Source organism: Dendrobium catenatum, unplaced genomic scaffold (assembly GCF_001605985.2).
Source record: "Dendrobium catenatum unplaced genomic scaffold, ASM160598v2 fragScaff_scaffold_1220, whole genome shotgun sequence".
In the NCBI taxonomy this organism is placed as follows: Eukaryota; Viridiplantae; Streptophyta; class Magnoliopsida; order Asparagales; family Orchidaceae; genus Dendrobium; species Dendrobium catenatum.
The window spans coordinates 12,171,468-12,184,355 of record NW_021319682.1 but is presented as its reverse complement, the minus strand read 5'-3'; the positions used below and the strand labels follow the sequence as shown (position 1 = coordinate 12,184,355).

Genomic DNA, 12,888 nt, shown 5'->3' with positions numbered 1-12,888 from the left:
ATGTGTATATTAGAAATTTGGGAAAAGAATTCCCTTATTTACTCGATTGTTGATAAATTAATTAGATCAGCTCTTGATGACGAGAAATTTCATAAGATAAAATAAGAAGCTCCTTGAGATATTTTAGTTAGAAATTTTCATATTTAAAATCAGAATTTTTTTTACTATAATTTTAATAAATGTATAGTCAAAATGAACATTCAATGTCACTAAATTGTTTTGATCCAAGTCCAAGTAACCACAAATCAAGCATTTGAAACATAGTTGATTTTTTTATAAAATTAATTTAAAAATCAAACAAATTATTAGGCTTGAGTTAGAATAATTAAAACGAGTGTCTTGATAAGAGGAATACAACAAGACAAATGTTGCTCGATTATGCAAAAATAATTTTCTTCGATCTAGAAATTCACAGGGACCATCTAATAAAGCGTTTAAAGATTTTGACTAAAATTATGAAATTATCACTTTGAAGAGTTATAACATAATTCCAATTCTTTATATGGAACGGTGTTGAATTTTGAGAAAGCTTAGAGATCTAAGAAATTATAGAGCCATGTTTGATGATCAATGTCAATAAACACCGCTAGCAACTGTCAATGCTTGATTATTATCGTTCGACTATTATTAAAAAACAAACATCATCCAATCATTATTACTCTATCATCATTTGAGTGTATAAGATATTCATATAAAGTTAAGACATTAAACTCTATTTCTACCATTATAAATATTCTGATATGCAGCAGTTCTAATAGAAATGTTTCTAATTTTTTTCTAAAAAAATATACTTAAAAATTCATGTATAAATAATCTAGTATTAGTTGATTCTATACATCGAAATAGGGAAGCTGAATTACTAAATACTTTAAGCGAAAACTCTATTCGATGTGTTTCCTACAATCTCGCTCTGTAAACATTATTTTTTTCTCTTAAATGCTAAATATCAACATGATGATTATTTCAACTCAGGAAACATTCTCAAGTCATATTATATAAATCAATAGCCATAGTTTGAAATTTATAAATAAAACTTTAAATGAAAATTTTAAGAAATAGAAAAATAATTATTACTTTACATGTTAGAGTTTACTTATCTCAAAAGTACATCTTTCTTGCTTTTTTCACATAAATGTAGAAAGTAATAGTTGCCATAACATAATAGAATATATTCTTACATTTCATATTTTTCACATAAGCATTAGAGTGTACTTATACAAAAATAGCGGAGTATATTTATTTTCAAAACATCATTTTTTATTATTAGACTTGTCTATTTATTATAATATCTTTTATTTCAAATTATTTTATAAAACAAAATAAACATATATATGCAGAGTGATATGCATGTCTCAATTTCTACTTATAACTCTACTTCCACTTGTATCTCCCACAATCAACCTCCGCTAGGTGAAGGAGATCGTGATCGTCCCAGTCCTCCTATAATTTCACTTTCACTTATCTCGCTTGAACCTCCCAACCATGCATAAAGTAAATGGGGCTAGAAATAACCTCCCACTTCTATTTAGGACTAATGGGGCGAGAATCATAATCATAACATAATAGAAAGCCAGGTGGCCCAGGTCTTTAGAATAGAATTTAGAGTGCACTTCATCAGTCTCCCATATCAGAACATTTGTCATATAATCATAATGCAAATGTAGAATTTTAAATAATTAACATGTATGCAAAATATCGAATATGGTCGTGAACATATGCATATCATAGTACAAAGAATAGTGCAATCATAACAGTTCTAACATAAAATACTCATAACTTCATTTAGGAGAAAACAACCAGAGAAAGCTTTATTTATTACAATCAAAACAGAGCATTCTATGACATACCATAAATCACACTGCGTAATTTTAATTATACTAACTAAAAAGTTTTTTTTGTTATTGATATTTTCATAGGGAAATCAAAAATAAAATTTAAAATTGGATATTAAGAGCCTACCTCGAGTATGATGATTCCCTTAGTGGCCCAACGAATGAATCTCGAGTTACGACCTTTGAATATCTATGTTATCTTTCTCTCTCCTTCTCTTGCCGTCTAGGGGTGTCACAATGGGTTTTTGTGTTGGGTTAATTTGGGTCCAACCCGAAATTAATTCGGCTTCAACTTGTCTGACCCAATCCCAACCCAATTAGCTGAATGGATTAGAAATATGGAATTAAATCCAACCCTATCTGAACCTGATTGACACGACCCAACCTGACCCGACTCATTTGTAATAACTCAAATATTTAAAATAAAATTATTTGAAAGCATGAAAATTATGAAAGTAGAGAGCTTTAGCACTGATTTGGTGAGCACTGTGTGGCGTTAGGCCATGAATAATATTTTTTTTAAATATTTTTATAAATATCCACACCTCACCCCATCGACTCTCTCACTTAGTTGCTTGGCTAGTAAGAAATTGAAAGAGGGGAAGAAGAGAGATGATAGAGAAAGGTCTTTTGATCGTTTTTTTTAGTCATTCCTATTAAAGATTTTATTTTATTTGTTGTAAGTGACTAATATCTTACTTCTATTTTCAATAATTTTGATTTCTATGAATTTTATCTCTTCTAAAACTGTCAAAAATATATTATCTCTCAGTTTCATAAGCTTTCACCGTGCAAGTTTGGATATATTACATATTTGATCATTTTAAATAATTTGATATAATTTTATTGCATTTTAAATTAAATATTAAATGATATCAGATACATGATATGATAAATCTACGTGATACCTTACTGATCCATGTGATTCATTGATTGAGAGCTATAAGGAACTAGAGATTGATTGGGAGATATAAGGAGCCAGGGTGACTGATCCACTCGATTCAAGGGGAGTTATAAGGAGTACACTAATTGGGAGTTATAAGGGCAAACTGATTGAGAGTCATAAGTGCACGAATAAGATACCCTTAAGATATACTAATTTAATATTTGAATACTCATACCAATAATATTACGAACATTGTAATGATATTGTGACTAACATTAATAATATTTTCTATTATTAATACTATTTAACATTATTAGTTATTATTGTTAAATGTTATTGTTACTATGATTGATGATATAATGAATTGAGATGTGATGAACCATAGAAGAAAATTTTGATACAATTTATCAATATAGGCACTAATGCATATATTTATTTATATGATTTATAGCATATTATTTTCTTTTATTCTGCATTGATTTCAATTATAAATTTTTACTTAGTTGATGAACTATATGCTCATTAAGTAGTTTTACATATTTTTATGAAAGTGTAATTATCTTATGATATGAGACACCGAATAAGATAAAAATGTAATCATATTCTTATTTATGTTTATTTATAAGCTCTAGTTAAATGATCAAAATGAAAGACATATTAATTATTACAATAAATCCTGGAGTGTGACAAAAGACCATGGTGCGAGTGGGAGAGATGCATGGGCAGACGTAATGTGCGAGCAAGGCGAGCTCGATACACAAGTACTATACATGAGCTTAATGTGCGAGCACGAATTACGAGACAACGGGATGAGTGCTTTTTTGAGTTGACCCAAGTCAATTTTTAGTTTTTGAGTTAATTTAACCTAACCCAAAAATATAATCATGTCAGAATATAAAACATGAACCCTAACCCATTTTTTAAATGGGTTGACCCAGACCCAAAAATTTTAGGTTGAATTAGGGTTAAGATTTTAAGTTGTGTTGAATATTGTCACCCATATTCTCATCTTCTTCTCATCTTCGTTGGTTTACTGATGGAATAGGAATAATAGCTAAATGGACTTGTTACATACGAGAATATTTGTGACGGTAGAGAAATATAAAGTTTAGCGCATAAATTTGTACACAAATCCAATACATAATCATATAAAAATAGATATGCATCATTCATAAGACACATAAGAGTTTTTACATGGAAACCCATGAAAAGAGGGAAAACCCACGGGCCTAGCCCAGTTTGAATGAATCAACTAGTGTTTGCACTTAATTATAAATATGGCCCTTCCTTGAGGGAATGCCTTAGTTTGATGTAGCAATTATACATCATATAGAGTGCATTACATGGTGGAAATATGAAGAATCAATATTAACATGTTTGTTTGGTAAGACCATAACCGACGGGCGACAGAGGTCGAAAAGACCATAGTCGGGTGACGGTGGTCAGAAACACCGTAGTGGATAGACAACGGAGGTTGGAAAGTTCATTATTAGATGAAGGAGGTCAGAAGGACCATAGTCGACATGCGATAGTGATCAGAAAGACCATTGTATATGAACATAGATGGGGGTCAAAAGGATCGTAGGCGATGGGTGATGGTGATAAAAAAATTGTTGTATGGAGACAGAGGTTGGAAGGATTGTAGTCGGCAGACAACGGAGGTCAGAAATACCTTTATCTAGTAACGGAGGTTGGAAGGATAGTAGTCGGCGAGAGACAATGATAAAAAAGATCGTTGTATGATGATGGAGGTCAGAAGTATCGTAGTCGACATGCACAATGATCAGAAAAGATAATTGTCTAGCGATGGAGGTTAGAATGTCTGTAGTTCGCAGGCAACAGATGTCGGATGGATTGTAGGTGGCAGGCGAAGGAGGTCGGAAAGACCGTTGTCTGACAACGGAGGTCTGATGGATCGTAGTCTGGTGATGGATGTCAAAATGACTATAGTCGGTGGGCAACAGAGTTTAGAAAGACCGTAGTTGGCCAGTGACGACAGTGGTCAAAAAAATCGTTGTCTGATGACGGAGGTCAAAAAGACCATAATTTGTGGGCGATGACAGAGGTCCAAAATACTTGCGTATGACAATGGAGGTCAGAAGTACTGTATTATGATGACGGAGGTCGGAAGGACTATAGTCGTCGGCGACGGTCAGAAGGATCTTAGTCAAAGAGCGACACGGGTTAGAAATACTACTATATGGAAACGGAGGTCAGAAGGATCATAGTCGGCAGACGATAGAGGTTAGAAGGGTCGTAATCGGCGGGTGATAGTGGTTATAAAGACGGGCAACGGTGGTTCAGTGATTATCTTAAGATGGAGGTCAAAAGGATCGTAGTTGGCAGGCGATAGAGGTCGACAGTCATCCGATGGAAGATGGAGGGTTGTAGTCAGAGGGTGACAATGGTTAGGAAGGCCACTATCTAGTGACAGAGGTCGGAAGGACTGTCAATAGTCAGCGGCCGGGCGGAAGTGCGACATCAGTCGCTGGTCAAGCAGAAATATGCCTTCCATTGGATGGTTGTTTGTGGTTCGGCGACCACAGACTCCTCCTCAACCACCGTCGAACCACAGGCAGTCGTCCGGCAGAAGCCGATTTTTTGCACGACCAAGCAGCAATGGTGGTTGATGACCACCAATTGACGTTTCCTTTTCACTGATAATTATCCAACATTTTGAAAGGGCGGCAGCGGTGGTGACTGACGACCATCAGCGACCGGAGGTGGGTGGAGGTGAGCAACGATTGGTAGCGATCAAGCATGCTTGCTTGCGGTGTAAACTATTCTCACTCAAAATTGGGCAAGCTTTGTTTAACTCAAAATTGAACTAGAATGATTTACATTACATTTATTCTACTATACTTTTGATTTTTTTTTTTTTTTTCATCCAACCAAACATCAAATTATCAAAACTCAAACATGTAGAATACTTTACACCCTAAAATATTCCAACCAAATCGCCCCTTAATAATTTCTATTTATTATTGAGATGCCCATAAACGAGAATGGGGTTCAAAAATGCTAATACACTCTTTATTTTTACTGCGCGATATATCTCACTCACGAAGGCTATATGGAGATTTGGGATCTTAAGGACCATTTGTGAGAGCAGCTCGCAGAATCCAATCTTGATAATAAAGTAAATGTTAGCAGGCTAATGCCAGCCCTTACACAAACTTCTTATTTCTTAACTTTAAGGAAGAACATTCTCACATAGAGGAAAAAATGAAACGATCCATTAAAAATATTAAAATAGAATTTAACTAAATTAATTATTAGAGTCGTCAAGTATTCCTATTAATAGAAAATATAAATAAAAAAGTCTCATTAAACAAGATTGCTTTTTTTTTAACAAATTCTTCATAAAAATTAATAAAACATTTTTAACCCACATCAACCATTCATGCCATAATTATAACTTTTTTTTTTCTCTTTATTCAATAATATTAAAATAAAATCTAAATTTAAATTCCAATTTTAATTAATAAAACAATGAACGAAGTCCAAGAAAATGCGAATTTTCTCATCCGCAAATTATCTCTCGGCCTCTCCCCAAAAACCTATTGACCACGACTTCCACCTGTCCAAATTTAGACGACACACAATTTGACCATTCCGCCTCCCCTTTCTCTTCCACCAATCGCCATCTCTCTATTACCAACCTCCATTTCCTCGGTACAAAAACGACGAACCATATTAAAATTCCCTTTCAGATAGCCAAAGCAAATGGTTCATCGTCCTCGTCCATCACATCTCCCATTCACCCAGCACCAGAGTTTCCTTCTTTTTCCAAACGAAAGCAGATTAATGGATTCCTCTCCCGTCCAATTCCTCAAAGATTTGGCATCCATAAATTCTTCCGATGCCCCTCTCGTCTGCTACGCCGCAACCATGTTGTCCTCAAATGGAATGCTTCAGAATGAGAATCCTCTTGACTACACCTTTCCTCTCTTCCTCTTCCAGCTTATCATCATACTCCTCACCAGTCGCCTCACGGCCTTCATTCTCAAACCGCTTCGCCAGCCTCGCTATATCTCTGAGATTCTGGTAATTAACAGCTATTATTCCTTCCTGTTAACACTGTTATTATTATTATTATTATTATTATTAATGATGCAAACATGCTCTGCTTCCAGGGTGGCTTCATCCTCGGCCCCACATTGATGGGAAGGGTGCCAGCCTTCGCCCTGACCTTCTTTCCATTGCGCAGCCTGTTAGTCATCGATTCCATGGCCTCCATCGGCCTCGTCTTCTTCATGTTCATCGTTGGCGTTGAGATCGATCCAGACGTCGTCCGCCGAGTCGGCCGCCGGTCCACCCTCCTCACCTTTGTCTGCCTCATCGGCCCTGTCCTCATCGGCGTGCTTGCCGGCATCATGCTCCATAGCCGCATCCAGGATGGGACCGAGCGAGGTGCGTTCGTCACTTTCCTCTGCGGCATCCTCTGTGTCTCCTCCTTCTCCATGCTAGCCAGAACCCTCGCCGATATCAAACTGATCGCTTCCGATATTGGGCGGCTCGTTCTCTCATCAGCGATGATAACGAACGGGTTGGCTTGGGTGCTTATGGTGTTTTCCACCGCGCTGGCCCAGAGCAAAGGAAAAGCGCTTTCAGCTATATGGTCGGTGATCTCTGGCGGGGTGTTTAGCATCGTGGTTTACATGGCTGTGAGGCGCGCTGCGAGGTGGGTGCAGAAGAGAACGCCGGAGGGGGAGGAGGTGGCGGAGCTTCACGTGTGCGTGATACTGGTTGGGGTGATGGTGGCGGCATTTGCCGCGGATGCCATTGGGACTCACGCCATCTTTGGGGCGTTTGTGTATGGGTTGGCTGTGCCTAATGGACCTCTAGGCGAGCTGCTTATTGAGAAAATTGGGGATTTCATTGAAGGATTGCTCCTTCCACTTTTCTTTGCGGTTAGTGGATTCAGGACTAACCTTTACAGCATTGTGGACGCCGGCGCGGTGTTTTTGCTACTAATAGTTGTGGTCGGAGCGGCTATCACGAAGGTCGCCGGCTCCGTGCTCGCTGCGTTTTATATGGAGATGCCATTCCACGACGGAATCTCGCTGGGATTACTTATGAACACGAAAGGGATTGTTGAACTCATATTGCTCAATATTGGTTGGGACAAAATGGTAAGTAATTCTTTATCTAGAAAATTTTTTAATGAGGTTATATCCCGTGGAAATTTTTTAAAATTTTATTTAGATATGGGATAATAAAATATAAATAACTAATATAATATTTAATTTTAAAAAGCTCTAAGATTTTAAGATTTATCTTAATTCTTTGGGTGAGATATTATGAATTATATTTTTTTTCATTTTAGCCTTTTTTATTTATTTAATTAGTTTAGACTTATGTTAAAAAAAATTAAAGAAAGGTAGAGATTAATCTAAAAAAAAATTTGTGAAAAAATTAAAAATGAGTTTTTTTATTAGATTTAAAATAGGAATTTGACTCTTAATATGAGAAAAGATGTTGTATAGATAGAGCTCACGTGTGGGGAATACACATAATATTTGTGTTGTTCTTGTTGTCTTTTTTGATAAAATATTTTGATTATTAAATTATTGTATATATATATATATATATAATATATATATATAACTAAAACATTCTAACAAAAAAAAAATAGAATATCTCACTAAGATGTTTTTATTTTAAACAAAATAATTGATCTAAAGATGGAATTATTCTGTAAATTTTTTTATCACTATGATCTTCAAAATTTAATATGTATAAAATTTTTTATGATATTTATCATGTTGATTATAAAAACATCTTAATGTTTATTAATTTGTCATGAGAAACGAAAAAAAAAAATTATAATCATATCGAGATATAAATTAAATAGCTTAAAATTATTATATTTATTTTAAAATTAATATTACATATATAATTTTTGTATTATCCGAATCTTAAAATAAATTAAAATATTTTTAAAATCATTCAAATAATATATATAAAGCTCAAAATTAGATCACATGGTTGATTCATATGTCCCCAAGTCATGTTGACTAATTGTTGTTATATATCTAAATTAATCTACCATTACTAACAATTTTGCAGGTGCTGCGAGATCAAACATTCACGATCTTGGTGATAATCTCGGTGATAAGCACCACCTTGATCACTCCGCTCATAAACGTGGCCGCGAAGCCCTCCCGCCGGTACGTCGCCTACAAACGCCGCACTATCCGCTGGTGGAATCCAGAGTCCGAACTCCGAATGCTGATCTGCGCCCACTCCTCCCGCGAAGTCCCCTCCCTCATCTCCCTCCTCGACATCTCACACCCCACCAAACGCTCTCCTTTCTTCGTCTACGCCCTCTACCTCGTCGAGCTCACCGGCCGCGCCTCCACCCTTTTCGTCGTCAACACCAACTGCTCCTCCTCCTCCTCCCTCGAGTCCCACCGCGGAGCTCCCAACGCCGGAGGCGGCTTCATCCGCCACCAAACCGAATCCGAACACATCTCCCACGCCTTCGAATCCTACGAACAACACGCCGGTGGTGTCTCTGTTCAATCCCTCACTGCTTTCTCCCAATACCCCTCTATGCACGAGGACGTCATCTCCCTCTCCGAGGACAAGCACTGCGCCCTCATTATCCTCCCTTTCCACAAGCACCAGACCATCGACGGCACTATGGAGGTGACCCACCCAGCTATCCGCTGCCTTAACAAGAACGTCCTCGCCGGCGCGTCGTGCTCTGTTGGCATCCTCATCGACCGTAGCCTCGCCGGAACAGGAGCCCGCGCGCAGCGCTACGCTGTAGCACTCCTGTTCTTCGGCGGTGCAGACGACCGCGAGGCGCTTGCATACGCCGACCGTCTGGCGACCCATCCCGGCGTGGCCCTCACTGTCGTGCGCTTCCTCCCCTGTATAGGCGCCGGCGGATCACGACGGCAGGATAGGGTGGTGGATGTGGCGGGGGAGAACGACGACGAGTGCTTGGCGCAGTTTCAGGCAAATGGTGGTGGAGAGGCGGAGTATGTGGAGAGGATGGTGGGAAATGCAGAGGAGACCGTGGCGATGCTGAGGGAGATGGAGGGGCGCTATGATTTATATATTGTTGGGATTGGAGAAGGGATGTCGTCGCCGCTGACGGCGGGTTTGACGGAGTGGAGTGAGTGTGAGGAACTTGGCCCGATTGGGGATTTGCTTGCCTCGCCGGATTTCGGGTCGAGGGCGTCGGTGCTGGTGCTGCAGCGGGGGAAGTATAGGGAAGGATCAGAAATAGAGATGAGCGGCGGGGCGGTGGTGTTGCCGATGCCGGCGGGCCCAGGGAAGTAGGCGCAGGCGTACGAGGAGAACACCAAGGCAACGGGAAGGATTCGGGGTGTAGGGTGTAATTGGCTCTGCTAGTTAGGTGGAGAAATTGAAAGGCGAATGTAGATTTTTAAGTAGGAAGCTTTTTGCCTTTTTCAATTATATAAAAATTTTCAATAGGCTGTATCGAAGCTTTTTGCCTTTTTCAATTATATAAAAATTTTCAATAGGCTGTATCGAGGGAAACTCGTATGAAGATTTTACACATAATGGTTTAAATGTTTAATTGTACGTGGATTAAGCACATATTGATAAATTTTAAAATATTTATAAAGAAATATGTTAAATTAATAAATATTTTAATGCTCTTAAAATTTATTTGTTTATTCATGTATTTCTAAAATGAATGCTGAAATTAAATTAATATGCATACATACTTTTATTATTTTTTAAATTTTTTTTATTATTTCAATAATACTTATTTTTGTAATAATTGACTCTAGCGTTTATTGTATTATGGAATAAAAAGAATATCATAAATATATTAAATTGATTAAAATTTTCATTGGTTGAATTTTGAGATAAATCTTATTTACTTAAATTTTGAATAATGATCTCCACTATTTGTTGTATTATAAAATAAAAGGAATATCATAAAAATTATTATATTTATTAAAATTTTATTTACTTTTATAAAATTTTATGATAATTATTTTATTTTTTCAAAATTCATGGGACTTATAATCTACAAACCACCCTAGGTTGAGCATGTACTATTTAGATAAGAGCTTCAAAACATTGAGAAATAAAATATCACACAATTAGTGCTAAATAAAGACTCTAATTTTGTAGTTGCACATTGATTAAGGTTTCATTTGGAACGACTATCTTCTTGTTTTTTAAATTAACTTTCTTGCAAAAATTTCTTAAATCTAAATTTTTTTTAATAAAAAGCCATTTAAAAAATCAGTACAAAAGCTGTCCCAAATGAAATTCAGAAAGTGCCCATGATCATAACTTGCTAAACGAAGAACTTAGCTAATTTACTAATTGCCCATTAATAAAAATGTTTGTAGAGTGACTTGCAGTGATCATGAATCTCATTGACTAATTGCCTTTGAAGAGTCCAAATCTCAAGCATGTAATCTTTACATATGTATGATATATTTATTATTGAGTAAACTTTTATATATATTTCTTTTGCATAAGTAAAATGGATATCCAACTTTTAACAAGCAATAAACTATTTTATTAGATGCTGACAGTTGCAAACATTATAACAGAGATGTCGTACCATTGCTCTATGAAACTCTAATGAAGCCAAATCATATTAAAAAGTTTAAGTTTGATTTCTCTTATTTAAAATAGCAAATAATACATTTTTTTATGAGAGCTAAATTAGTGCCATAAATATATTATTAAATCGTATACATGTGCAAATCTCACATTGTTAGTATTAAATTTGTGACTTATGTCTTAAAGGTTGCTAATTGACTAAGGGGGAAGATCATAATACATTCCATCTAAAATAACCTCATATAAGATTGAACTTTGTAATTGTTCTAGGCTGGAATATTCATGGCGGTAAAGATATAAAAAGCTTAATATATTAGCTTTAAAAGAAGATCCAACATACAAATAAATAAGAGAGAGTGGTGTAGTATTCAGAAGAGGCATGAGAGTTTTACATGGAAACCCGTAAAAAAGAGGAAAAAATAATGAGGCATCACCCAGTTGAAAAGAATCCACAAGTGTTTACTGTTGATTATAAGTGATGTTCTTTCTCCGATGAAGGTGTTGGCTCAATATAACATATATACATCATATAAAACATAATTCATAGTTGGAGTTGGAAGGATATAATTAGGGGTGTCAATTTTTGAGACGACTCGGACCCGACCCTAAAACATTCGGGTTAGAATTAACCTGGACCTGAAACGGGTCGGGTTCAGGTTCAACAAATCAACCCATTTTAAAAATCGGGTTGGGTTCCGATTGACACAGCAACCCGAAATTGACACGAAAACTAGTATTTGACCCGAAAACCCAAGCTTGACCCGTTTTTGACCCGAAAATCAAAGATTGACTCGATTTTTAACCTAAAAACTAGTAATTTTGGGTCAACCTCGGGTCATTCGTGTCGGGTCCGAAAATATGGCCCATTTTTAAAAATGGGCCGGGTTCGGGTTGACCCGAGTATAACTGGATCAATTCCGGGTTCGACTCGAAACTGACCCGTTGACCCGAATTGATACCCCTAGATATAATGACATAATAATTATCCTCAGGAGAGTTTTGGCCCTTTCAATTAGTTGATAGGATCTTAGACAGGTGACGATGGCCAAAGGAATTGTTTCGACGGGCGACAAAAGTCGAAAGAATTGTAGTTTGTCAATAGTGGTATGAGGGACCGTAGTTGGCAGACCATAGTTCACAAGTGATAGTGATTAGGTTGATCGTAGTTAGTGGGCGACATTGGTCAACTAGATCATAGTCGGCGAGCGACATTGGTTGAAGGGATCGTAGTCGGTGGGTAACAGTCGTCGAAGGGACAGTATTAGATGGGTGATAATGGTCGAATTGATTGTAGACTTGTAGTCGGCCGATGATTATGTTCAGAGAGACCGTATGTGATAACCTAAATTTTTTGATTTTTTTTAATGAAAAATCTGAATTTTAGTGTTGTGCCTTTCCAAAGAAGGAGGAATAAGAAGAGAAGGAAAGATAAAAGAATTTTTTTTTTTGATTTTAGCAGGATCGCTTCACTATTTTCGTGAAACTTGTTCATATTGTGATACATGACTATGAACCTACTTCTATTTTCAAATATTTTGATTTCAACCATTTGATTCTCCCTGTAACTGATTTTATTATATTTTCCTGATTATTCTGAAAATT

The 12,888-nt window shown here is 36.5% G+C and overlaps 1 protein-coding gene across 1 annotated transcript; it reads left to right on the top strand.

The window, feature by feature from the left end:
• The first annotated feature begins 6,906 nt into the window (after positions 1 to 6,906).
• LOC110092771 (cation/H(+) antiporter 15) lies at positions 6,907 to 10,166 on the top strand. The gene is made up of 2 exons (XM_028699154.1): positions 6,907 to 7,853; positions 8,791 to 10,166. Exons 1-2 carry the CDS (start codon positions 6,948 to 6,950, stop codon positions 10,012 to 10,014), a joined length of 2,130 nt encoding a protein of 709 aa, XP_028554987.1. The 5' UTR covers positions 6,907 to 6,947; the 3' UTR covers positions 10,015 to 10,166.
• The last annotated feature ends 2,722 nt before the right edge of the window (positions 10,167 to 12,888 follow it).

Excerpts from the sequence above, each read along its gene's own strand:
- LOC110092771 (XM_028699154.1), top strand. The coding sequence starts at position 6,948 with ATGGCCTCCATCGGCCTCGTCTTCTTCATGTTCATCGTTGGCGTTGAG. Across the intron at positions 7,854-8,790 it reads ATATTGGTTGGGACAAAATG|GTGCTGCGAGATCAAACATT; the intron begins GTAAGTAATTCT and ends ACAATTTTGCAG.